This window comes from Bufo gargarizans, chromosome 7, assembly GCF_014858855.1.
Source record: "Bufo gargarizans isolate SCDJY-AF-19 chromosome 7, ASM1485885v1, whole genome shotgun sequence".
In the NCBI taxonomy this organism is placed as follows: domain Eukaryota; kingdom Metazoa; phylum Chordata; class Amphibia; order Anura; family Bufonidae; genus Bufo; species Bufo gargarizans.
In genome coordinates, this window is record NC_058086.1 from 65,428,509 (window position 1) to 65,455,420 (window position 26,912).

The window sequence follows — 26,912 nt, forward strand, 5'->3', positions numbered from 1 at the left end:
GAGAGGACCGCCTCCTGGACTTCAAAGGCCAGAAGTTTTACAGAATTTTTTTTTCCACAAAAAACTACATATCAATCTGAGAGAGATTTGGATCTGCTCACCTCTATGCAGGTATGGTGCACACGATCTGGGCTGGCAACCCGGAACAATGCATAAAAATCGTGGATGGATTCCACACTCCGGTAAAAACGAATTCATTTATTGACTCCGAACATACAGTTTCTTATGCGCTTCGGGCATGCAAGTCCTTCCTCATGCCCGAAACGCGTATGCGAGAGTGGTTTTAATATTTTTGTACTATGTTCTGAGTCAATAAAGGAATTTGTGCTTACGTTTTTCCTGTATATATCAATCTGCTCAGTTCCTCCTGCGCTATAACATGCTGCCTGCAAATTAGAGTGCATTCAGACAGCCATATGTACTTTGTGGTCCACAAAAAATACAGAACACGTTTGTATGGCATGTGTTTTTTTTTTTTGCAGACCTATTAGAACATGTTCTATCTTTTTCGCGGGGCCGCGGAACGGACATTTTTTTTGTGGCCCCATAGAAAAGAATGGGTCTGCATTCAGAGTAAAATGTGACTGAGATGCGGACAAAAAATGTGGTCATCTGAATTGGGCCTTATTTTGCATTTTCAAACGGAGCTCACGAGCGGACCGACGAACGCTAGTGTGAAAGTAGCCTTTCTCTGTTCACTCCTACAAGGTCAGTCTCGTAGGAGTGAATAGATACTGCCTTTCTTTTGATATGCAAGTTTGTTAAACACCTTATATCAGCCCACAAGTACCCAATGTGCATAGGCACCTTAACGCAAATCTGTCTCCCAAGTAGGTGGCCCTATTCAAGGGAGGCATAACGACATGACAGGTCTGATGGGCTGTTTGTATGGTAGCCAATGAAAGGAAATACAGTAAATATGGTTGTCCCCTTAAATACTGCACACCCACCAACTTTATTTGTTTCTTATACAATATATTTTTCTGCTATTGTGCATAATGCTTCATTGGAACAGTAATGATAACATGCTGCCAATTAAAAGGACAGCATCATCTGATAACATCTGCTTTAATGTAGAGTAAAACATATATATGAGGTTACATCGGCATTTACATAATATTACCACCACCCAGTTACATAAAGCAGCTTTTATAGGCTCAATTCCCCATGCAGGGAACTGTGGAATCCCTGCACACGGCAAAACCTTTACGGATGATATAATCACATTACAATACTACAAATGTTTTCAAACAACATTTACTAGTGTGCACCCGCTGTAATTACTTCTAAGTGACCTACTTTATAGACACATAAATGGAGAAGTACAATTATCAACTCCTGGTTGAAAAAAAGGGTACTCCCTTGAGAGATACTAGGGGAGATGCAGCAAGACTAGCGTTACAAACTCCAGTCTGGTGTAGATCTGAACTATCGGCGTAAGGGCTCATGCACATGACTGCAGCCCGTGTGCATTCCACATTTTGCGGAACGGAACGGCTGGCCCATAACAGAACAGTCCCATCATTGTCTGTAATGCAGACAAGAACAGGACATATTCTATATTTTTGCGGATGCCACGGAACAGACATACAGATGCGGATTGTACACGGTGTGCTGTCCACATCTTTTGTGGCCCCATTAAAGTGAAATTGGTCCAGCATCTGACCCGCAAAAAGTACGTTCATGTGCATGAGTCCTAATCGATAGTAAATCTGGTGGGCCTCGTGAGGCCAGGAGGCCACATCCCTCCCGTTAAGCCCTGCCCAATTTTCACACCACTCTACAATTGTATAGTAAACATGGTCTTAAACGTCTGTGTCTAAGAGCTACTATGCAGCATGTGGCAATCTATGTATCTCGTAGACTTGTACGGTATAATCTCTGATGACATATGGCGGTCACACACATTCAATAGCTGTAGGCCCAATGATAGTTTGGCAGAGCGCTCTCTCTCCTGACTCTCTCAACCATACACGTTTTGCTCAGCCCAATGTGTATTTAATAGGAAGAGGTAAGAAAGATGTTGCCCGGCACTTGAGGCGGTGACTTATCTCCCGGGTGAACAAAAGGATATGGTGAAAACGTTTATTTCACTCAAGCCTTCTCTCCTATGACATTATCTGTCGTGGGAGAGTCGGGAGATCCTCATACACACTAAACTGTTGAAAGAACCTGACGTTATTGGCGGGTAGTTTCCTACAGTCATAGGATACATAGCATACTCACAGAGAATCTGTAGACTTGGAAATAGAAACCCCCCCCTCCAAGCTACAGTAAGCAGTGAAATATATATATTTATTTATTTATTTAATATAATATATAAAGGGGGGTCTCCGCTCTCTAGGACATACCGTTCCTGAGAAATTCCCCAAAAATGACCTGAATTAGTCAATAGAAGCCCCCCAACTGCCATACACACAGTCACATGTCCCTTATCAGCCAATAGACGCTTGCAGGCCCTTAGTCTCCACATACACACAGTTTTACTCCAGGTTTCCATAACAACCCAGCCATTTTTCTTCACTGCTGTAGGTCAGCTTTAGGCTAGGGCTGCACGACACATAAGGTACAACACTGCTACATGTGTCACGAGACATTGATGTCGCACAACAATTTGTATAATGATAGGCTATGGTGTCGCACTGCGACATGTGACATGCTGCAATGCGACAGTCGCAGAAAAATCCATCTTGGATGGATTCTTTGCAACTGTTGTGTCACAGCATGTCACATGTCGCAGTGCGACACCATAGCCCATCATTAAACAAATTGTTGCGACACATGTCGTGTAGCCCTAGCATTAAAGGGGCAGGGCGCTGTGGAGGTTACTGTTAAAGGGGCAGGGGCCACTATTAAAGGGGCAGGGAGATCCCTGGGGGCCGCTCTATGTAGCCTGGCAACTTAACCAAGTCCAAACCCATAAAAAAGGTTGTCCGCAGAGCGCCCTCCCCTCCTCCACCCCTCTCTCCCCATTGGTGGCAGCAGCACAGGGGGAGGGAGACACTGCTTCCTTCTCCCCTGTGCTGCTGAGGGAACATGAGCGCACTCACAGCAGCGCGCTCATGTTCAGAGATACTAGACTGCGCAGCAGTGCAGGCCAATATCGAAAAAATGGAAATCCATACGACACCGGGACAAAAGTATCGATTGGGTATCGAAATTTCAATACCCGCAACGACCCTATGTGGAGGTCACTGTTAAGGCAGTGGGGTACTGTGCGGTAACTGTTAAGGGGGCGGGCCCCTGAGGAGGTCACGGTCAAGGGAGTGGTGTGCGGCGAAACTCACTGTTAAGGGGCGGGCTGCTGTGAAGGTCAAAGATAAGGGGACCCATTTTAGAGGTCACTGTTATGGGAGATACTGTCTATATCTTTTAACGACACACACACACAAACATTAAAGAGGACCTTTCACCAGAATAAAACTTCTAAACTAACTATACAGGCATGTAGAGCGGCGCCCAGGGATCCCCCTGCACTTACTGTTATACCTGGGCGCGGTATCTTCACAGTTAGGCTCCACCCAGGGGAACCTGCCGTCGGCTCATTCTCCCATGCTGTAGCGCTGGCCAATCGCAACGCTCAGCTCATAGCCTGAGAGAAAAAAAAGCCTCTCGGGCTATGAGCTGAGCGCTGCGATTGGCCAGCACTGCAGCACGGGAGACGGAGGCGCCGGCAGGTTCCCCTGGGTGGAGCCTAACTGTGAAGATACCGGAGGCAATGACGGGAGAATGCTGAGTCTTGGCGTCCTCTCCATTATTAGCAGGCACGGAATCTTCTCTCTGCACGGACAGTTTGCAGGTGCATAGAGGCAATTGAGTATAAAGATAAGAATTACTTGTCTTGGGCTGCTCCTAGTACTGCAGCTTTTCTATTCTCATACAACCCCTTTACATGGAGTTTATCACTTCAAGAAGCGGCCTATTCTTGGATATACAATAACTTCCTCAGTAGTGGTGGTCTGTCTCCCACTGATTACAGGAGACCCCTTTTGATTTTCATCAAATTCAGCTCCACGTTAAGTTGCCAAAGGTGCTTTGTTGACAGCAAAACCAATTGCATGTAATGTTTTAATATTTGGTACTTTACCAATATATGATCTACTCTGTCTCTCTTTTTCCTTCCAAACTTCATCATCCTCTGCCAGTCTGTTTTAGGATTATCCTCTTTCCTTAGGTTTAAGAGATTAAGAACTTCGCTTGTTAGAAATGCCTAAAGAAAAACAAAAAAATAAAAACTCAGTTTGGATCATGGACAAGAAAAATACTATAAAACATAATTAGACATCAACTTTCAAATCCAAGATTATTACCTTTACTTCCTTGATGTTAGTGTGATCTCTAACTCGGCGAGAGTAAGACGGAGTAACCCTAAGCGGTTTCTTCCATGGAGGCTGAGAACCTCGGGGATCTGGAGAACATACCTCTTCAAATATATACAAAGTCAGGTCAAACAACATCTGCAGAGAAGAAAGAAAAAAAACCAGCATAAATGTATAGGATACCATTTAAAAACTTAGCTGGATTTGACTGTAAACTGATTATGAAGGCATACTTCTTTATAGGCACAGTATGCTAGGCTCTCTTCCTCCTCGTTAAGGATGAACGCGTTTCGGATCCCCTCAAGGTCTCCACTCAGCTGCTTCCATTCCCACAACTTATCCGCTGCCACCTCCACCAGCTGCTCTACCTCTGCCACAGTGTGAGGAACAGCAAAGATGGGCTCGGGTGGGGACACTGGTTGAACAGACTTTGGTGATGGTTCAGGGTGAGGTGCCAACGTTTTGAGCTCCGACTCAGGACCGGAGGAGAGAGCACGTTCCAGTTCAAGCTGTTGGCTTTTACGACTGCTCAGTCCAAAATCCTCATCAAACCAATCCGGTTCATCCCCGAGGATGGAAAAGATGTTACGGCTTGGCTCAAATTCTGTCACATTCTTTTCACCAAATGATTCTCGTAAAGAATCCTATATAAAAAAATATAAAATAAAAACGACATTTAACAAGCAGCAATATTAGACTGAGTAGAATACAATTCCCCAGCATTTTACACTATTATCACATTCCCAAAGACAAAAGGAACCCATTTGGCCATGATATACATAGGTCTTAAAAGAGAACTAGTCTTGTTGCCCATAGCAACTAATCACAGCTTAACTTTCATCTTTAAACACCATTAAATGTTCTTTTTTACAAAAAAGCTGACAAGAGAAATAAAAATCAAAAGGAGGAATACTCAGCTTACCAATCCTCTTCCCCTCCCATGCAGAGGACTCCTTGGTCCTCTGCTAGTCTCTGTTCACTGCCTGCAGTAGTCAAATGACAACCTGCCATGTCACTGCTGGAGCTGGTAAACCGAGACTGGCGGACGACCAAGGATGCGTTGGCACGGGATCAGCAGGGGACTGGAAAGGGTTTTTTTATACCATTTTCTCTTGTTTGTAAAAAACAAAACAAAATTTTCATGGTGTTGGAACACCCATTTAGGCTACCTGCACACAAGGGCCTTGTGGATTTCTGCACAAAAAAACGCATGTGCTGCTTGTGTTTTTTTTGTGTGGATTTGATCTTGTTTTGCTGCAGATCTCACCCATCCATTGGAAAGGGTGTAATGTGCACACAGAATTGACATTCTGTGGATTCCAAAATCTGCATGGCAGGTTAATTTCTACACGGAACGAAGAAGCATAGTGCACATAAAATTTGTGACATTTCTGGTACCGTATTACGTGGTGTTTTTTTCAGCATGAGAGTCTGCACAGAAAAACTGCATTGTGTGCAGGTAGACTAAAAATGAATAAAAGAATGCACCGCTGGGATTGGTTGCTTTAAAAAATTTGAGCTAGTTAGCAAATATAGTCTATCATGATGAAACTTAAAGGGGAAACCCGGGAGAAGATATTGATGACCTATCTCCGGATACATCATCAATATCAGATCTGCAGGGGTCCGACCCCCAGGAGATCAGCTGTTGGCCAGTGACGTCACCGTATATTGGTCACATGGCCTAGTTGCAGCTCAGCTCCATTCAGGCCTAGTTGCAGATCAGCTCCATGCAAGCTGTGCTTGGTAAGCGCCCGGGAAGTCATAACACTCACCAGAGCTCCGGTGAGCATCAAGGCTCCTTGAAACAGCTATCCCGAGTATAGGTCATTACTTTTTGCAGGATAGCCTTTTTAACTGTTTGAGCGTTTTACCGTCTTGGCTAAAAAAATTATTTTAATTGTATGTTTTTGTAAGCAGCTTTATTCACTTCCTCAGATACCCCACATCTAAATGTTGTGTGATAGGCTCCCATAAATCTCTCGCACTACTCACCAGCTTTTGGCATTCATTCTGTTTTGCGCTTGCGTCTCCCTCTTTGTGCAGGCCACTAACGACTTCAGCGCTGTGCAGCTCCTGATTGCTTTGTTGAATTTTCTGTGCCCTTTGTTTCTGTATACTTTGGAGGTAAGAAACTGTATCCTTCAAACAGACTTGTAGAAGACTGTCCGTCAGTGTGCTTACTTCTTCTGGTGCTCGTTTTTTAAATCTAGCCTCGCTATACTTTTCAGTCAGCTCCAGTAGAGGTGTTCTTGACTTGTGGGTTCCTTCATCAGGAAGAGGGGTGTCTGTGGGCAGACCCTCCTGCAACTCTTGTTTTATCAATGTACTGTGTGACTCGGAAACACTAGACTCTGTGCTTTTTAAAGGGGTCCTCGTTGAACCGTTTGGTTCAAAGTTATCAATTAAGGGGGTTTCGTCATCAAACTGTTCCTTGGGTTTAAGAGAGGTTTCCACGCTAGGTGTGTCTTCTACTGGAGGTTCGTGTTCCTCAAGTAAATGCAATGCAATCTTTTGAGGTGGTGCAAATATTCCATGTAGGGGTGAACAAACAAAATAACGACTGCCTCCGAGTGATCCATCATTGTTGCCTTCGGCCTTGTCAAGCTCCACCCCAGCCCACACACCATCAGCAAACAAGGTTTCTCCTTTAAAACGAAGCGTGCCAGGCTGCACTCCACTCACCAAGACTCTATCTCCTAGTTTAAATTCTGCAAGAGGGTCACTGGTTTCATTAACATGCTGAATTTCTTGTGAGGGAGGCTTCAATTCTGTGATTGCTTGAAGAGTAGGACTTGGTGATTTAAACGCCCTGCGTTCATCCTCTTGCTCATAAAACCCCTCGCCAGGTATATCCCTTCCTGGTGTAGTAGAGTACGAAACATCTAATTCTTCACGAGGCGTTTCAGACATTGAATATTTAAAGGCTGTAGATGTCTCAAAATCTTCAGAGTAAGAGAGATCCCTATGAGGAGAAACATTTTCCTCTGGGGTTTCACTCCCTATTTTAAGGTCCAAGGCTGGAAGTGGTGAGACAGATCTATTGCTATGAGCGTCCAACATGTCTTCAGGGATCTCCGATTGGATGCTTGAAGCAGGGCTGCCCTGTGCTGATAATAAAGCCTCCCTGACTGTGGGAGAAGGAGGAACAGCATTGGGGGAATCTTCTTTGGTCGAGAAAGGGACAGGTGTATGTGCAGATTTATCATGGACACTCTCAGTCCCATCTTCCTTTCCACTGGCCACTGATTTTTCAGGACTTGTACTTTCTGTTGGACAAAACAGATTTTTTTTTTTTTTTAAGACACAAAAAAGAATATAAAAGTGGATACGAAACGCTACATCATACACAGAACATGTCTTACCCCTGGACCTGGAGCTGATCTCTGCTATATGCTCACTTTCAGCCTTATCGGATGGTGTGCTGTCAGTCCTAAAAAATGATCAAAAAGTCGTATCAATGTAGTAAAAGTGCACTGAACACACAGACCCTAGGTCCAGAGTCAAACATAGGTAAAGAAAAAATAAATAAAATAACTGATCACTGTTTACCTCTGGAAAGAATCAGATCCTATGGGGACTGTGTCTCTGAATGGTTTCTGCACACCTTTAACACTGGGTACTGTGCCTTGTTCACCGCTCAGTTCTGCTTGCGTCTTCTGGATGTACTCATCATATGACTGCAAGTGGTGGCAAAAACAATGAGGATTAAAAAAAAAAAAAAAAAAGAGTGCAATAATAATATCACAATTAGGCTACTTTTACATGTGTTTAGGTTTCAGGTTTTGAGATCCAGCAGAGGATGTCAAACCCTGACCAAAATGGTTGAATGGTTCAGTTTTGATTACACATCAGGATGCGGTTGTGTGAAATTGAAAACGCAACAAACTGCATCAGTAATCTACATACATTGAAAAAGTCAATGGGTTACTTATCTGTCACCAAGACCAGTGTGCTATGGAGAGGAGCGCAGGCTACTTTTTACTGTATATGTTTTCTCTGGGCTGGTAGCTCCAAGAGATCAGGTCTCCGCATCAAAGTAATTAATATAAAAAAACTTCACTTTTATCACTTAGGGTGCATTCACACGTCCGTAACGTGTTTTGCGGATGCACGGATCCGCAAAACACAGACATGGCAATGTGCGTTCCGCATTTTGCGGACCGCACATCGCCGGCACGGAATTGCGGAAGAAATGAATGGGTCCTGCAATTCCGTTCCGCAAAATGAAATTGCGGACGTGTGAATGGACCCTTAGGGCGGGTTCTCACTTGCGTTAGGGTATTCCGTTATAACAGATTATAACGGAATTGGTAAATGCCTTTGAGAGGCATTCCGTTTTGACCCATCATAATAGAAGTCTATGGGAAAGCATAACGGATCCGTCTGGTTTCCAGTCGACAGGAGTTTATTTTCCATCCTGCATAATAGAAACCAGATAGGATCCGTTAGACTTCTATAATGACTGATCAAAACGGAATTCCGTTAAAGGCTTCTGCTTTGCATTCCGTCTTACGAATTACGTTATATTCAGTTATAACTCTGTTAATGGAATACCCTAACGCAAGTGTGAACCCACCCTTATGCACATTACAGGCCCTCTGTCAACTGACATGAGTGAAAAGTGAACACATGAGAATTAATATCCACTATTTGACAGAACTTGCTATTACCTGAAGTTGCTGAAGTAATATGGCTTCCTGTGCTCGCAGTCTTTCTTTTTGTCTTCTCCTTTGCTCCCTCTTTAAGTTCTCCACTACAGACTTACGTTTTTTAAGCTCTTCTTTTAGTGCACGTATGCGGCCTTCAATGTCACTTTGATCTGATGTAGCCTCTGAAAAATACGAATGTCCGGTGTAAACATATTTTCTCTGTCCCATGACTGCATATCTATTTTTGCATTTTAGTTTCGTACTCCCTGCCATAGATTCTCGGTTCACATATCCGTATGAAGGCTTTTTTTTTTTCTTTTTTTTGTTGTTGTACTATCTAAAGGCATCATTTTATATTGGATATAATGTAGTGGGAAGATGGAAAAAAAAAATATATAATATTTTATTATGGGGAAAGGGGGAAGATTATATTTTTTTACTTTTAGACATTTAAGTCCCACAGACTGCAATGAATTACCACTGCAGCCTATAAGAGTTGCACTATGTTCCTAGGGAGCCCTGCCACCCACATGCTTCCATAAGAACTACAGCTGTGGTAGCCGCAGATCCTTCAGAGGGACAGAGGTTATCACAAGGTATGAACAGCTCTTCTGATCTTAGTGTGGGAGAGCTATTTGGGCAAATGTCTGATCGGCGTTACTGGTGTCTGCTGTTTAAAACAGCAGAAACTCTGCGGATATGGCACCTGCTGTACTCAGGGACAACCACCATTGTCAAATAATGGACATGCAGAGTGGATGGGGTTAATGATGAAGCAACTTTTTTGCTGCTATAAATGGATATTTACACTGGTGTAGGGCTAAATTGATTACATGATTGAATCGAGTAATTCGACACCAAAAAAAATCCTCGATGCAAATTTTTTACATCGAGGATTTGTTTGTATCATGTGACCACGGAGCGGGAGTGAAGTGCTTGCTATCACTTACCGCTCCGTGGTCACCTGCCGGCCCGTACCGGGCTGCACTGGATCCTGATACATCGTCAGGTCATAGTGCACGTAAGCGCGCACTATGACCCGACGCTGTGTGACGTCAGGATCCAGTGCAGCACCCAGAAAAGAAGAGAAAGGAACTGTGGAGCGGCGCCCCTACAGGAAAGGTAAGTATTTTATGACACGGAGGGGCTGGCGTGATGGCAAACTGGGGGACACGGAGGGGCTGGCGTGATGGCAAACTGAGGGACACGGAGGGGCTGGCGTGATGGCAAACTGGGGGACACGGAGGGGCTGGCGTGATGGCAAACTGGGGGACACGGAGGGGCTGGCGTGATGGCAAACTGGGGGACACGGAGGGGCTGGCGTGATGGCAAACTGGGGGACACGGAGGGGCTGGCGTGATGGCAAACTGGGGGACACGGAGGGGCTGGCGTGATGGCGCACTGGGGGACACGGAGGGGCTGGCGTGATGGCAAACTGGGGGACACGGAGGGGCTGGCGTGATGGCAAACTGGGGGACACGGAGGGGCTGGCGTGATGGCACTGGGGGACACGGAGGGGCTGGCGTGATGGCACTGGGGGACACGGAGGGGCTGGCGTGATGGCACTGGGGGACACGGAGGGGCTGGCGTGATGGCACTGGGGGACACGGAGGGGCTGGCGTGATGGCACTGGGGGACACGGAGGGGCTGGCGTGATGGCACTGGGGGACACGGAGGGGCTGGCGTGATGGCACTGGGGGACACGGAGGGGCTGGCGTGATGGCACTGGGGGACACGGAGGGGCTGGCGTGATGGCACTGGGGGACACGGAGGGGCTGGCGTGATGGCACTGGGGGACACGGAGGGGCTGGCGTGATGGCACTGGGGGACACGGAGGGGCTGGCGTGATGGCACTGGGGGAGTGGGGGACCCTACTAGAATGTCAAAGACTACTGAATCTGGCAATCCATTTTCAAAGCCCTATTCACATCTTGTTTTTGGCTGCATCAAAGGTACAAGTCAGAAGTATTCCTTGACGTATACCTCTGTTGAAAGCCTCTAATATTTACAACTGTATAGGCATGCTTGGTGTTTTACATCAGCCACTGACAGCACAGTATATTTTTCTTTACGTCTGCATACAAAAGCATATGAACTATGATTTACTATGCAGTATATTTATACCTGCCAGTGTATGCCAAAAAGTCACTACTAGTATGTGCTGGGTGCGCATGAACTCGGCAACACGTCTGAGGTGTACATTAGACAATACTCCTAGTTCAAAAACTAGGTTTAAAACAGGAGGTTTGTCATTATTCAAAATGCATGCCTTTTGCAGAGGAAATACTTTATTTAAAGTTTGACCTATAGGAAAAAAAAAACTGCCATAAGCAGTCTTGAAATGTGTTTTTTTTTATTTTTTATTATCTTATATGGTTAACCCACCTTATGGGCCCTTTACACAGGTCTTGCGGTGTAAATGCACCACCACTTCATCAGGGTAATTGTATCTTTTGTGCAATACAAAAAATCATTGTTTCCCAGTAGCAGATCATGCTGTGTAAACACGATCTGCTGCCGGGAAACAAGGAGACAGTATGGGGAAAAGCGATGGCATTAGCGATCCATACTCTGGAGGAGATCGGTGCATGTGAGTGGACAGATATCCTCCCCTAGTGATAAGCAGATTGTTGGGAAGGAACGCTTCCTTCCCGACAATCTGCTAGATCATAGTCCCGTGTAAAGGGACCATTAACCACAAGGTTTGAATTAGACCCTTAAGATAACAGTGGGTTTCAGAACTAATGAATACAATTTCTGTGGTGAATAGCAGCAAATAGCTCCAAGCAACTGATAAGACACTTACCTGAATGTGTCATGGACAGTGATTCTTCAGACCAGGTGTGAGAGAGCTGGTGAGGTCTAAGGGTAATGTGAATTTTCTGACGCCCAGTTTTAATACTTTCCTTGCTGGACTCAAAGTCGGCTGGTGATTTGCTGGTTCTTGGAGGAGACTAAAGAAATACATAGACAATTTATTTTATAAAGCATTTTATCTTCACATATATTTCAAGCAGACAGTCTAGAAGCCTTGCTGATCAAGCAGTCTACTGCCAGGACTAGGCAAACGTAACATTTTTCCGACTAAGATTCATCGGATGATAAGACGCACATCAGGTTTAGACAGCAAATTTTAAAATATATATATTTTCTACTTAATACAATTTCCCAGGTGGTTTAATGAAGTGGAGGGGTCAAGATTGTGCAGTGTAGAGAGTGTTTAGTTTATAGTCAGCTACTGTTACTTTTAGCGTCATGTTCTTACCACTGAAACAAACAGCAATGATGCATGTGGTTACCTCATTAAATGTATCTATCCAAGTAAATGTGTCTCCTGTCATGTGTTATCTATATTATTTATGTATTTTTAAGTATTTGTTTTACCAAGTCCATGACATTATAAAAGCACACACCGCTCTGCAGCACACACATTATACAAACACACATGTTGCATGCACAGTTGATACACATACCAAACATTTACACACACATTATTATCTTTAATAATATCTTTAAAGTAACATTTCTGTACACTGGTACCCAATGTATCATCTTCCTGCAGACTATAAGATGCAGGCACTTTTTTTTTTTGCAAGATTTTTTCTTGCTAAAAACTTATTGATTGGGTAAAGCCACACTATTAAAGAAGCAGTCGGGGAGACTGGCACTTGTTCTTGCTAAATAGTGTGTCTAATTGTAGTACCAAAGGAGCTCTTCCCTGCTGAATTGTAAAAAAAAAAAATATAGAGCACTATGGCAAACAAGCCATATGGTTATGCAAAAAAGCACCACAAGGGATGAGCGTTATGTGAGTTTTAGGCTGAAAAAAAAAAAAGTTTTAACAACACTGGTAGCTGCAGATCATTAGCAACTGATTAACTTATAAAAGAAGGTGGGAATATAATAATATGTAGGAAACACACACTAAAAGTGAAGCAAACTGAATTGTTTAACCATGTCACTAGAATTTGGGTGCCTAAGAGGCTGATCGGCATAGCTCTGGATCTACAGGAGGATATCCATCTAGGGCTTTCTTCTCTATTTCAGACACTGTGTAGGTAAACCATTAGTCGCATATGGACAGGCCGTGTCCACAATACTAGCATAACGTATTTACCATTTTGCTGTGTCCAGATGTAGTCAACTCTTCAGAGATGCTACCGTGCTCCCCACTCTGCTCATGGATTTGTTCAGCAATGGTTGATGGATCAATGCTTTCTGAAGACAAATACTCTGAAGGAGGACTCATCGAGGTCCTGGTCTGGATGGTTGGACTTGGTTGGGCTGAGGAGCCATCCCTGACTCTCTTGTCTGGAGATGAAAGAAAATGACCATTTTTAGCATGAAACTATGTTGAAAATATAAACTCCAATGAAAAGGACTAATATTTCCTTAAGAATAAAAAAGTGCACCCTAACCACGTCAATTCCTAAAATGAACTGGCAACAGCACCAGAAGATGCAGTGCCGCTTCAGCCTTTGTTGGCTTCACTCTGCTTTTTTCAGAGGCTGCATGATCTGCCCATGGAAGTCCATTACCCATAAAGGGAATTCCCAACAAAGGAGCAGAGGACACAGCAGTAATGAGGCCTGTCTGGTCTATCCTCCATTTCATTCTAATCATCATGGGTCACATCCATTAGATCTCCACCAATTTGACATGGATGACTTTTGAGAGACATTTCTACAAAGGTAAGCTCCAGTAACTGCTAATAAAGCCGGCTTGAAACATTTTTTTAAATATAACCTGACACAAAATATAAAATCTATGGGGAGGAATGTATTTAGACTTGTGTTTTGCACATCAATCTTAATAGCAAACCTGGCTTCTTTAGGATGTGCCAGAAATATTAAATTGGCGAATTGTTGGAAATTCCGTGCACCAAAAATAAAATAAAAAAAACTGGTAAGATGGCACAGATTTCCTGTCTAATATAGGTCACTTTTCTGGCACACATGTTGTAAAATGAGTCGTCCCTGCCCACTTTTTATAAAAGTAGCGAGAGGGGTGGAACAGGGAAAAAGGTCGCAATATTTGTCAGAGTGGCAGTTTGTATGCCAACTGGAGTAGAAAGTTAATACATTCCCCATGTTCGAAAATACTATCCCATGGAGCATTGCGTTTCATTTATTTAGATGTTTCTATAAAGCTGCTTTCTTGTAGCCAAATTAATTTGCCCCAGCATCTCAACCAGACAACAATGACCGAGTTCACATCACCTTTTAGTTTTCCATTTTCTGATCAGTCAGAAAAAAATTATGAAAACGGATCATATATTTTAAGCATCTGCTATGCTCATTTATGCACATGACATCCGTTTTAGCCGTTTCATCCAAGATCTGTTATTTTAGGCGAAAAAAAGTTCTGCATCTTAGGCTACTTTCACATTAGCGTTCGGGGCTCCGCTTGCGAGTTCCGTTTGAAGGCTCTCACAAGTGGCCCCGAACGGATCCGTCCAGCCCTATTGCATTCTGAGTGTATGCAGATCTGCTCAGAATGCATCAGTCTGGCAGCGTCTGTCCTCCGCTCCGCAGGCGGACACCTGAACGCTGCTTGCCTGGCCGTGCGGAGGCAAACGGATCCGTCCAGACTTACAATGTAAGTCAATGGGGACGGATCCGTTTGAAGTTGACACAATATGGCTCAATTTTCAAACTGATCCGTCCCTCATTGACTTTCAATGTAAAGTCTGGACGGATCTGTCTGAGCTACTTTCACACTTAGATTTTTTTCTAAAATATAATGCAGACGGATCCGTTCTGAACGGATCCCATCGTCTGCATTATATGAGCGGATCAGTCTGTGCAGACCCCAGACGGATCCACTTTGAACGCAAGTGTGAAAGTAGCCTTAGACGGAAATGGCTAAAATGCATGTCATATGGATGCTTTAAAGGGGTTTCCCGAGATTTTTACACTGCAGCCTTCTCTATGCTTTTCCTATGCAAAGTGACGACACGTTTATCGGTCTTGTGGCCCAGGAGCAGCTCAGCCCCATTCAAGTAAATGGGGCCGAGCTGCGATACCAAGCACAGCCACTAAACAATGTACGGCAAAACAGGTGATCGGCGAGTGGTCCCAGGTGTCGGATCTTCACCGATCAGATACTGATGGACCTATCCAGAGGGTAGGAAATCAGTGTAAAAAAAAAATTTTTTATAAAATAAAAATTCTTGGAAAATACAGGATCTTTGTTTTCTTTATTTTTCTGTTCTGCACAAGGATCAGAAGAACGGAAAAATACACGGTGATGTGAACCCTGCCTTAATGTGATGATAAACTTTCCACAGTCCTCACCTTCTACAACAGATTGTGGATCCTCAGTACTCTGGCCATTTTTTACCCTTTGGTTATCCCAAGCAGCTAGAGCCTGCTTTTCGATTTGCCTAATTTCCAGCTCTTCAGCATCCAATCTCCTTTTCCACTCCAGAAGCTCCTGTGCATGCAATCTTCTCTGCACCAGCTGCTGTTCCCGCTTTGTCAAGAATCTGGGGATAAATCTGAATTAGACCTTGATGCCATTCTGGATCAACTTACCCAGGAAAGGGAAGGATGAGGGGATGGCAAGCAGAGAAAGGAGGAGGAGGAAAGAGACAAAATTGCATGCAGTGCTTTCACTAGCCCCACCCAACAGCACACTGTCATGCCCCCAGGACTCGTCTTCATGATAGCACTTCCCTCCCCCCTCACACGGTGCAGAGAGCAGAGGGAGCGGTGCCGTTACCTGAGCAGATGGCGGCAGATATAGAGCTGGAATTTGGGGTGAAGTTTGGGAAAGCACACACTGAGAGAGGCCCAGTGCTGGGGCGTAAAGACAGAGAAGAAGCAGTGAACAGGGCAGATGTCTCTACAAGAAAAGGAGCGAGAGTTTACCAAGGAGATGAAAAGAGTGAGACAGTAACAGAGTGGAACAGCCAAAAAGCCGCAAGTAGGGATCCTGGAGGATTGAAGCAGAATGCAATTGAGAGAGCCAAGGAAGTTGCAAATAAAAAAATTGTAGCTCATTGGGGATGGATATTGCTGCTTTCTAATATGGTATGTTGTGACTTTCAGTGACATCAGGAACATTTTCATGATGAAAGGGGACCCAAGATAAGAAAAGGAAATTAATTCAAAGCACTGGAGACAGCACAGAAAAACAGAAGGTTCAGATGGAGAGATGAAGATTGTCAAATAAAACATGAACTACAAACAGGTGTAAAACTAGAAAATATACGGCTAAATGCACAAAAAGTCACCAAAAAATGGCAGCTGCATAGCAAAGCACATATTGGTAATGAATTCTACTTCCTACAGTACATGACTGATGACAAAAGAGTTTATACTAATGCATAGTCTACAAAGTAAGAAAATCAGAAACAAAAAAATAGTTACTTGGCATCCATGTGGCTGTGCATTTTACGAAGCTTCTGCATGATGCTGCTAGTCTCACTGCCTGAGACTGACACCGGGGACGGACTGCGGCTCTCAGCCTCGGAGGGATCATGGCTGGATAATGGACTAGGCTGAATGTCCCCTTCGCTGGGTTGCTCCTGTGTGCCATTAAAAAGCAACACTTTATCACAACTTGTTTCAACATATATTTTATAATTATATATCAATAAAATAACAACAATTATAATAAATAAAAATGAGCTATATAAAGATGAACATTGTAGCGTGAAGTGACACAAAACTACCAGCAGAAGACTCACCAGATGCCCACTTTCTGCTGACTTGAGTTTCTCCTGGAGCCTCAGGGTGCTGTTTTGGATGCGCTGAATCTCCTCCTGCTGTTTCAGGATTAGCTGCCTCTCTCTACGAGCTGCTTTATTTGCTTCCTGTAGACGTTTGATCTCTGCCTGAAGAAGATATTTCAAACATTAACCCCTTAGCGCAGAACGCCGTACATGTACGGCGGGGGATGCATTGCCAGAATGCATTCCGCCTTACATGTACGGCAGGATGATCGGGCGGGCACCGGAGCGGTGCGCACCCGATCACTGCAGGGGTCCGGCAGTCCCTGGTAGCCGGGCCCCTGCTGTATCCGCCGGCATCGCTGTTTACAGCGATGCCGGCGGATTAACCCTTTCTATGCCGCGGTCCGCGCGGACCGCGACATAGAAGTTGTTTGCGGCAGGTGAGTGATCGCATCGAGTCCCCGCGCTGCTGTGGCGGGGACCCGATGCGTGACAAGGCAGCCCGATGCCGTGCAGAGGCTGCCCAATGCCCTGCACGGCATCGGGAACTGCCTTCTACGGGAGCCGAGGAGATCCAGCCTCAGGCTGGGTCTCCTAGGCAACCAGTTAGTGTATGACTCAGTGTCATACACTAACAGGCAATGCATTACAATACAGATGTATTGTAATGCATTGCAGAGGGGATCAGAGTGGGATAGAAATAAAGTTTTAAAAAAAGTTTAAAAAAAAGTGTTTGGAATAAAAAAATAAAGTTTCAAGTAAAAAAAAAAAAAAAAAAAGCCCCATTCCCCTGATTTTCTAATAAAAAATTGAAAAAAAATGAAAAAACACACATATTAGGTATCGCTGCGTCCGTAACGAACGGCTCTATAAATATATTACATGATCCACCCCATCCGATAGGCACCATAAAAAATAAAAAATAAAAAACTGTGTATAAAAAAGCCATTTTTGTCAACTTACATCACTAAAAGTGCAACACCAAGCGATCAAAACGGCGTATGCCCCCCAAAATAGTACCAATCTAACCGTCACCTCATCCCACAAAAAAATGAGCCCCTACATAGTACAATCGCCCAAAAACTGAAAAAACTATGGCTCTCAGACTATGAAGACACTAAAACATTTTTTTTTTTTTTCAAAAATGAAATCGGTGTAAAACTTAAATAAATAAAAAAAATATTTATATATTGGGTATTGACGCGTCCGTATTAACCTTCTCTATAAAAATATCACATGACCTAATCCCTCAGGTGAATACCGTAAAAAAAAAATTAAAAAAACGGTGTAAAAAAAGCCATTTTTTGTCATCTTACATCACAAAAAGTGTAGTAGCAAGCGATCAAAAAGTCATACGCACCCCAAAATAGTGCCAATCAAACCGCCATCTCATCCCGCAAAAATCATACCCTACCCAAGATAATCGCCCAAAAACTGAAAAAACTATGGCTCTCAGACTATGGAGACACTAAAACATGATTTTTTTTGTTTCAAAAATGAAATCATTGTGTAAAACTGACAAATAAAAAAAAGTATATATATTAGGTATCACTGCGTCCGTAATAACCTGCTCTATAACAATATCACATGATCTAACCCCTCAGGTGAATACCGTAAAAAATAAAAAATAAAAACTGTGTAAAAAAAGCCATTTTTTGTCACCTTAGATCACAAAAAGTGTAATAGCAAGCGATCAAAAAGTCATACGCACCCCAAAATAGTGCCAATCAAACCGTAATCTTATCCCGCAAAAAATGAGACCCTACCTAAGATAATCGCCCAAAAACGGAAAAAACAATGGCTCTCAGTCTATGGAGACACTAAAACATGATTTTTTTTGTTTCAAAAATGAAATCATTGTGTAAAACTGACATAAATAAAAAAAAAAGTATATATATTAGGTATCACTGCGTCCGTAATAACCTGCTCTATAAAAATATCACATGATCTAACCCCTCAGGTGAATACCGTAAAATATAAAAAATAAAAACGGTGTAAAAAAAGCCATTTTTTTGTCACCTTAGATCACAAAAAGTGTAATAGCAAGCGATCAAAAAGTCATATGCACCCCAAAATAGTGCCAATCAAACAGTCATCTCATCCCGAAAAAAATGAGCCCCTACACAAGACAGTCGCCCAAAAAATAAATAAAACTATGGCTTTCAGAATGTGGAGACACTAAAGAATCTTTTTTTTCAAATGCTTTGTTATGTAAAACTGAAACAAACAACCAAAAAAAGTTGTCATATTTGGTATTGTCGCGTCCGTGACAACCTGCTCTATAAAAGTACCACATGATCCAACCTGTCAGATGAATGTTGTAAATAACAAAAAATAAAAATGGTGCCAACACAGCAATTTTTTGTTACTTTGCCTCACAAAAAGTGTAATATAGAGCAACCAAAAATCATATGTACCCTAAAATAGTACCAACAAAACTGCCACCCTATCCCGTAGTTTCTAAAATGGGGTCACTTTTTTGGAGTTTCTACTCTAGGGGTGCATCAGGGGGGCTTCAAATGGGACATAGTGTAAATAAACCAGTCCAGCAAAATGTGCCTTCTAAAAGCCACACGCCGCACCTTTCCCTCTACGCCCTACCGTGTGCCCGTACAGTAGTTTACGGCCACATATGGGGTGTTTCTGCAAACGACAGAATCTGGGCAATAAATATAGACTTTTGTTTGGCTGTTAACCCTTGCTTTGTTACTGGAAAAAATGGAGTAAATAAAAAATTTGGCAAAAAATTTAAATTCTCGAATTTCATCTCCATTTGCCAATAACTCTTGTGGAACACCTAAAGGGTTAACAAAGTTTGGAAAACCAGTTTTGAATACCTTGAGGGGTGTAGTTTCTTAGATGGGGTCACTTTTATGGAGTTTCTACTCTACGGGGGCTTCAAATGGGACATGGTGTAAATAAACCAGTCCAGCAAAATCTGCCTTCTAAAAGCCACACGCCGCACCTTTCCCTCTACGCCCTACCGTGTGCCCGTACAGTAGTTTACGGCCACATATGGGGGGTTTTTCTGCAAACTACAGAATCTGGGCAATAAATATAGACTTTTGTTTGGCTGTTAACCCTTGCTTTGTTACTGGAAAAAATGGAGCAAATAATAAATTTGGCAAAAAATGTAAATTCTCGAATTTCATCTCCATTTGCCAATAACTCTTGTGGAACACCTAAAGGGTTAACAAAGTTTGTAAAACCAGTTTTGAATGCCTTGAGGGGTGTAGTTTCTTAGATGGGGTCACTTTTATGGAGTTTCTACTCTAGGGGTGCATCAGGGGGGCTTCAAATGGGACATGGTGTAAATAAATTAGTCCAGCAAAATCTGCTTTCCAAAAACCACACGCCGCACCTTTCCCTCTACGCCCTACCGTGTGTCCGTACAGTAGTTTACGGCCACATGTGGGGTGTTTCTGCAAACTACAGAATCAGGGCAACCCATTTTGAGTTTTGTTTGGCTGTTAACCCTTACTTTATTGCTGTAAAAAATGGGTTAAAATTGAAAATTTTCCAAAAAATAGAAATTTCTAAATTGTTTCTCCATCTGCCATTAACTCTTGTGGAACACCTACAGGGTTAACAAAGTTTGTAAACCCAGTTTTGAATACCTTGAGGGGTGTACTTTCTTAGATGGAGTCACTTTTTTGCAATTTCTATTCTAGGGGTACAAGGGGGGGCTTGAAATGGAACATGGTATAAACAAAACCAGTCCTGCAAAATCTGCCTTGCAAAACCCATATGGTATTCCCCTCCTTCTATGTCCTCTCGTTTGGCCAAACAGTAGTTTACGACCACATATGGGGTATTTCTGCAAACTACAGAAGCAGGGCAACCCATTTTGAGTTTTGTTTGGCTGTTAACCCTTACTTTATTGCTGTAAAAAATGGGTTAAAATTGAAAATTTTCCAAAAAATAGAAATTTCTAAATTGTTTCTCCATCTGCCATTAACTCTTGTGGAACACCTACAGGGTTAACAAAGTTTGTAAACCCAGTTTTGAATACCTTGAGGGGTGTACTTTCTTAGATGGAGTCACTTTTTTGCAATTTCTATTCTAGGGGTACAAGGGGGGGCTTGAAATGGAACATGGTATAAACAAAACCAGTCCTGCAAAATCTGCCTTGCAAAACCCATATGGTATTCCCCTCCTTCTATGTCCTCTCGTTTGGCCAAACAGTAGTTTACGACCACATATGGGGTATTTCTGCAAACTACAGAAGCAGGGCAACCCATTTTGAGTTTTGTTTGGCTGTTAACCCTTACTTTATTGCTGTAAAAAATGGGTTAAAATTGAAAATTTTCCAAAAAATAGAAATTTCTAAATTGTTTCTCCATCTGCCATTAACTCTTGTGGAACACCTACAGGGTTAACAAAGTTTGTAAACCCAGTTTTGAATACCTTGAGGGGTGTACTTTCTTAGATGGAGTCACTTTTTTGCAATTTCTATTCTAGGGGTACAAGGGGGGGCTTGAAATGGGACATGGTATAAACAAAACCAGTCCTGCAAAATCTGCCTTGCAAAACCCATATGGTGTTCCCCTCCTTCTATGTCCTCCCGTTCGGCCAAACAGTAGTTTACGACCACATATGGGGTATTTCTGCAAACTACAGAAGCAGGGCAACCCATTTTGAGTTTTGTTTGGCAGTTAACCCTTGTTTTTTTCCAGGAAAAAATTGATTATATTGGAAAATTTTCCCAAAAATCAATTTTCAAATCAAAATTCTTAAAATGTATGTCTTTTTGCCATGAAGTCTTGTGGAAGACCTAAAGGGTTAAAAAAGTTTGTAAAAACAGTTTTGAATACCTTGAGGGGTGTAGTTTCTAGAATGGGGTCATTTTTGGGAGGTTTCTATTATCTAAGCCTCACAAAGTGACTTCAAACCTGAACTGGTCCATAAAAAGTGGGATTTTGAAGATTTCTGAAAAATTTCAAAATTTGCTTCTAAACTTCTAACCCTTGTAACATCCCCAAAAAATAAAATATCATTCCCAAAATGCTATAAACATGAAGTAGACATATGGGGAATGTAAAGTCATCACCATTTTTGGGGGTATTACTATGTATTACAGAAGTAGAGAAACTGAAACTTTGATATTTGCTAATTTTTCCAAATTTTTGGTAAATTAGGTATTTTATTATGCAAAAAAATTAATTTTTTTTACTTTATTTTACCAGTGTCATGAAGTACAATATGTGACGAAAAAACAATCTCAGAATGGCCTGTATAAGTAAAAGCGTTTTAAAGTTATCAGCACTTAAAGTGACACTGGTCAGATTTGCAAAAAATGGCCTGGTCCTTAAGGTGAAAATGAGCCTGGTCCTTAAGGGGTTAAATCATGTAGAGAACCAACTAAAAAAAACAACTATGGAAACTGAATACCAGCCATACCTGTTCTTGCTGCAGTCTCAGCAAAAGGCCACGCTGCCGCTTCCTTAAAGGGGGCATTTTATCATCCTCCCCTTTATCGCGGAGACGTCTGCAGAACACACCGAATTGTCAGGTTTCACATGTAAACATATTTTAGGTTACTGGATAGTTGTGAAAGTTAAAGGGGTTGTGCAGCCAGTAATAATGATGACCTAATCCTCAGGATAGGTCATCGATATATGACCGGTGAGGGTCTGACTCCCGGAATCCCCGGCGATTACCTGCTTCCAAAGGAGGCGGCACTGGTGCAAGCGCTACTTCCTCTTCAAGATTACACTGCATGTCGGCTCACTTGCAGCGGCATAGCAGTGTATTTACAAGTGCTTGTTCCATTCAAGTAAATGGAACAAGCACTCCTAATTACACTTCATAGGAGAGACGTCATGCAGTGTAATCTTGCACAAGAGCTGCCTCCTCTTCAAACGGCAGATCGGCGAGAGTCGGACCCCCACCAATACTGACTGACAATAGGTCATCAATATTACTGACTGCTCAACTTCTTTAAACTTACTATAAAAAAGGCAATGCTAGAAAGTGAGGTAGGGCATAATACACCTGGGGGGGCATTTACGATGCTGAAATATGCCTATATTAGGCGTATATCAGGCACAGATTGCGCCACAGTCAGCGACTTCTCCCCACTCACGGCAGGTCTAAAAAAGTGGTCGTGGTGTGGGTGGGGAAGGGGATGGGCCGGCAGGCCCGTCTCATTTACCATTTTTTAAGCCTGATTCATGCGTAGAAAATGGTCTAAATGTAAGACAGCTAGGAAACTGTCTTACATTTAGAACTAGTAGAGGATCCGCTGAAGTTATGAAGGGGCCGGCGCCTCTTCATAACTTCGGCTGATCCAACACCAGCTTAGGGGTTTATGAAGTCTAAAACGCCGGTCTTAAAGAATGTGCCCCTTAGTTTATTATAGGGCCACCACTATATGGCTTAGGGTCGTTCTCATTACAGAGGACATCTTATGAGATTCTGTTCTTCTATGCCCTTTTGAAGAATGTGGACATCCTTTGTATGGTAGTGGCTCCGATATGGAAGACTTATTGCCAATATTAACTTTACATTATTACTACAGGGGATATGTGTGGTGGCCACAGCTTCCAGCTTTACCACCACAATCAGTGACAATGCGGAAAATGTGGTGGTGCAATATAAATGCGTTGTGCAACTAGCACAACAGCAGGATGAAAGAACAAATAATGGATAATCAGTTATAACCCGCACTAACATGAACCCTCAGAGATTTTCAGCTCATTTCATAAACTGAAAGCACTTTTTGCAGCCTGCACACATGGATATACAGACAGTATGTCGATTCATTATATAAAACTATTTCTCCTGATAAACAATTGCTTATTTCTACCTCTTTTGGTGTTCCAACCATGCAAGTTCTGCTTTTGTCTTGTCTTTAAGTGCTTTCTGACGAAGACGGAGAAGGGCAGCTTGGTGGGCTGAGCGCATCTCTCCTTCTTGCATGTACTGACGAACCATCTCCATGGTGAATTTCCAGAAACTGTCCTGCCCACTGGAAAAAGGACCACTAATCTCCTGTGTAAAAGACAATATCAATATTAAACTTAAAAAGGTGGGGGAAAAAAAAGGACAATCATTTATATTGTTCAGCAGTCATTTGGCTTTACCTTTTCAGGAGTACTTTCTTCATCAGATTCATGTCGACGGCTCCGCTGTCTCTCTAAACTACCTCGCCGGTGGGCTTCAGAGGGAAGCAGGGAACGGAACGATAATTCCTCATTGCCATCTTCATTTCTAGGTTCTGCAGAACTTGAACCTACGAGAAAGGGCATTAAAGAGGGTCAATCAGAATCTTTGTAATTACCAAGCTCTAGTAGTCTAGTTAATAAACTATACAAACCTTTTTCATCAATGGACAAGCTGACATCATCCTTTGTTGTACTCCGGTCTGGAGTTGGTAAGTCCTCAGAGATGCTCTCCCCCAGCGTCCTGTGACTTGCGGTTTCTTCTTTTATCGATGACACTGGTTGACTGTCCTGCTCACTACTGCTACTGCAAAACATTAAAACAGACAAGAACTTAACTTCGGTTTACAGAAGAAAATTTGCCTCCCCCCCCCCATATTGACCACACCGTACCTGTGCGATCGCTCTTTGAAGCTGGACACACTACTGGGTGGTAGAGAAGATGGAGAGGCAGAACGAGACCCTTTTTTCCTGGAAAAGAAAAAAAATCCTTGTGTGTGAAAAATAAATCTCTAAACTGCAGTCTGCTATTTTATCTGTCAGGGTTGAAAGAAAAAAATAAAAAAGTATGAAATACCTGGCTGCATGGGAACGTTGCTGTTTTTCCTGGTCTGATGATGTAATCGCATGATCTGAGCTGGCTGGAGATAAGTAACCACGGTCTGGCTCCTAATATGAGAAAAATAATGTAACATAACTTGGACACCTAAAAGCCACCCATATTGCCACATACTTATATACCAAAAAGATTCACTAAATCATACCAGTTTGTAAATGCCCCGACAATATATCATTAGCACCCCAAGGTTCTGGTACTATTTGTGTTAATGGCATCCACTGGTGCTTCCTATGGCCTTTCCAGTATTTTTAACAGCAAGAATAAAGAAAAAAAAGACTAGAAAACACAGACCCCATTAGGGTCAGGCTAAGGCCTCATATGCACACGACCGTTGTGTGCATCCGTGTCCGTTGTTCCGTTTTCCGTGATTTTCTGCGGACCCATTGACTTTCAATGGGTCCGTTGAAAACTCGGAAAATGCACCGTTTGTCATCTGCGTCAGTGATCCATGTTTCCTGTCAGTCAAAAAAAATAGGACCTGTCCTATTTTTTTGACGGACAACGGTTCACGGACCCATTCAAGTCAATGGGTCCGTGAAAAAACACGGAGGCACACAAGATTGCCATACGCGTCCGTGATCCGTAGGCTACTTTAGCACAAACGAATCCGCAGATCCGTCTGCATACAGCTTTTTCAGAGCTGAGTTTTCACATAGTGATGGGGACGCTTCAAGTTAGAATATACTAAGAACTGTGTACATAACTGCCCCCCTGCTGCCTGGCAGCACCCGATCTTTCACTATAAGGTGCCGCACTGTAAGAGATCAGGTGCTAGGAGGCAGCAGGTGGAAGACCCCCCTCCCTCTCCAGTTTTAAATTCATTGGTGGCCAGTGCGGCCCTCCCTCCCCTGTATTAAATTCATTGGTGGCCAGTGCGGCCCCCTCCCTCCCCTGTATTAAATTTATTGGTGGCCAGTGCGGCATCCCCCCTTCCCGATCATTGGTGGCAGTGGAGAGTTCCGATCGGAGTTCTAGTTTAAATCGCTGGGGCTCCGATCTGTAACCATGGCAACCAGGACGCTACTGCAGTCCTGGCTGCCATGGTTACTTAGCAATTTTAGAAGCATTATACTTACCTGCGCTGTCTGTGACCGGCCGGGCGCTTCTCCTACTGGTAAGTGACAGGTCTGTGCTATAAACAATGCGCTGCACAGACCTTTCACTTACCAGTAGGAGGAGCGCCCGGCCGGCCACAGACAGCGCAGGTAAGTATAATGCTATGCTTCTAAAATTGCTAAGTAACCATGGCAGCCAGGACTGCAGTAGCGTCCTGGTTGCCATGGCAACCGATCGGAGCCCCAGCGATTAAACTGGAACTCCGATCGGAACTCACCGCTGCCACCAATGATGGGGGGGGAGAGGGGAGGCCGCACTGGCCACCAATGAATTTAAAACTGGGGAAGGAGGGGGGTCTGGCCCCCTGCTAGCACCTGATACGCACAATTAACCCCTCAGGTGCCGTAATTGCGCGGATCACAGCCCCCTGTAAGTTATCGGGTGCTGCCAGGCAGCAGTCATGTACACAGTTCTTAATATATTCTAACTTGAAGCGTCCCCATCACTATGGGAACGCCTCTGTGTTAGAATATACTGTCAGATCTGAGTTTTCACGATGCAACTCAAATCTGATAGTATATTCTAACAGAGGCGTTCCCATGGTGATGGGGACGCTTCAAGTTAAAATATACCATCGGATTGGAGAAAACTCTGATAGGGACTCCTGACTTTACATTGAAAATCAATGGAGGACGGATCCGTTTGCAATTGCACCATATTGTGTCAACGTCAAACGGATCCATCCCCATCGACTTGCAATGTAAGTCACGACGGATCCGTTTGGCTCCGCACGGCCAGGCGGACACCAAAACGACATATTTTTTTTTTTACTTTCCTTCATGTCTGGTGATCCTCCAAAAATCATGGAAGACACACGGAAGAAAAAACGGACACGGATCACGGAACAACGGAACCCTGTTTTGCGGACCGTGAAAAAATACTGTCGTGTGCATGAGGCCTTAACCTGTATCCATTTTCTCCTTTGTCCAGTTCCTTCACCTTAAATGTGTTGTCTCACTTTGGCAAATAGCTTTAATCATGTAGAGAAAGTTAATACAAGGCATATTGCCTCCTATGCCGGCTTGATTCATTTTTCCATCACATTATACACTGCTCGTTTCCATTGTTACAACCACCCTGCAATCCAGCAGAGGTGGCCGTGCTTGCACACTATAGGAAAAAGCACCGGCCTATGCACACACCCATGGTATGGGCGCCTTTTCCTATAGTGTGCAAGAACGACCACCACTGATAGAATGTAGGGTGGTCGTAACCATGGAAACGAGCTGTATATAATGTGATGGATAAATTATTTAAGCCAGCAAAGGAAGCAATATGGACAGTCACAATACATTCGAAAGTGTCTTGTATTAACTTTGTCTACATGATAAATGTCAAGTGAGACGACCCCTTTAAATAATTTCT

General features: G+C 43.2%; 1 protein-coding gene across 1 annotated transcript in view; it reads right to left on the reverse strand.

Moving 5' to 3' along the window:
• CEP350 (centrosomal protein 350) overlaps positions 1-26,912 on the reverse strand; it is a 61,557-nt gene that overhangs the window by 2,754 nt on the left and 31,891 nt on the right. Inside the window, 19 exon segments of the mRNA XM_044302179.1 lie at positions 4,088-4,210; positions 4,311-4,457; positions 4,553-4,963; positions 6,315-7,588; positions 7,685-7,752; positions 7,872-7,999; positions 8,993-9,153; positions 11,778-11,925; positions 13,089-13,282; positions 15,268-15,458; positions 15,695-15,817; positions 16,345-16,502; positions 16,665-16,811; positions 22,050-22,137; positions 23,458-23,642; positions 23,735-23,883; positions 23,968-24,119; positions 24,206-24,283; positions 24,390-24,481. Of these exon segments, the coding sequence (XP_044158114.1) occupies positions 4,088-4,210; positions 4,311-4,457; positions 4,553-4,963; positions 6,315-7,588; positions 7,685-7,752; positions 7,872-7,999; positions 8,993-9,153; positions 11,778-11,925; positions 13,089-13,282; positions 15,268-15,458; positions 15,695-15,817; positions 16,345-16,502; positions 16,665-16,811; positions 22,050-22,137; positions 23,458-23,642; positions 23,735-23,883; positions 23,968-24,119; positions 24,206-24,283; positions 24,390-24,481 (4,017 nt within the window).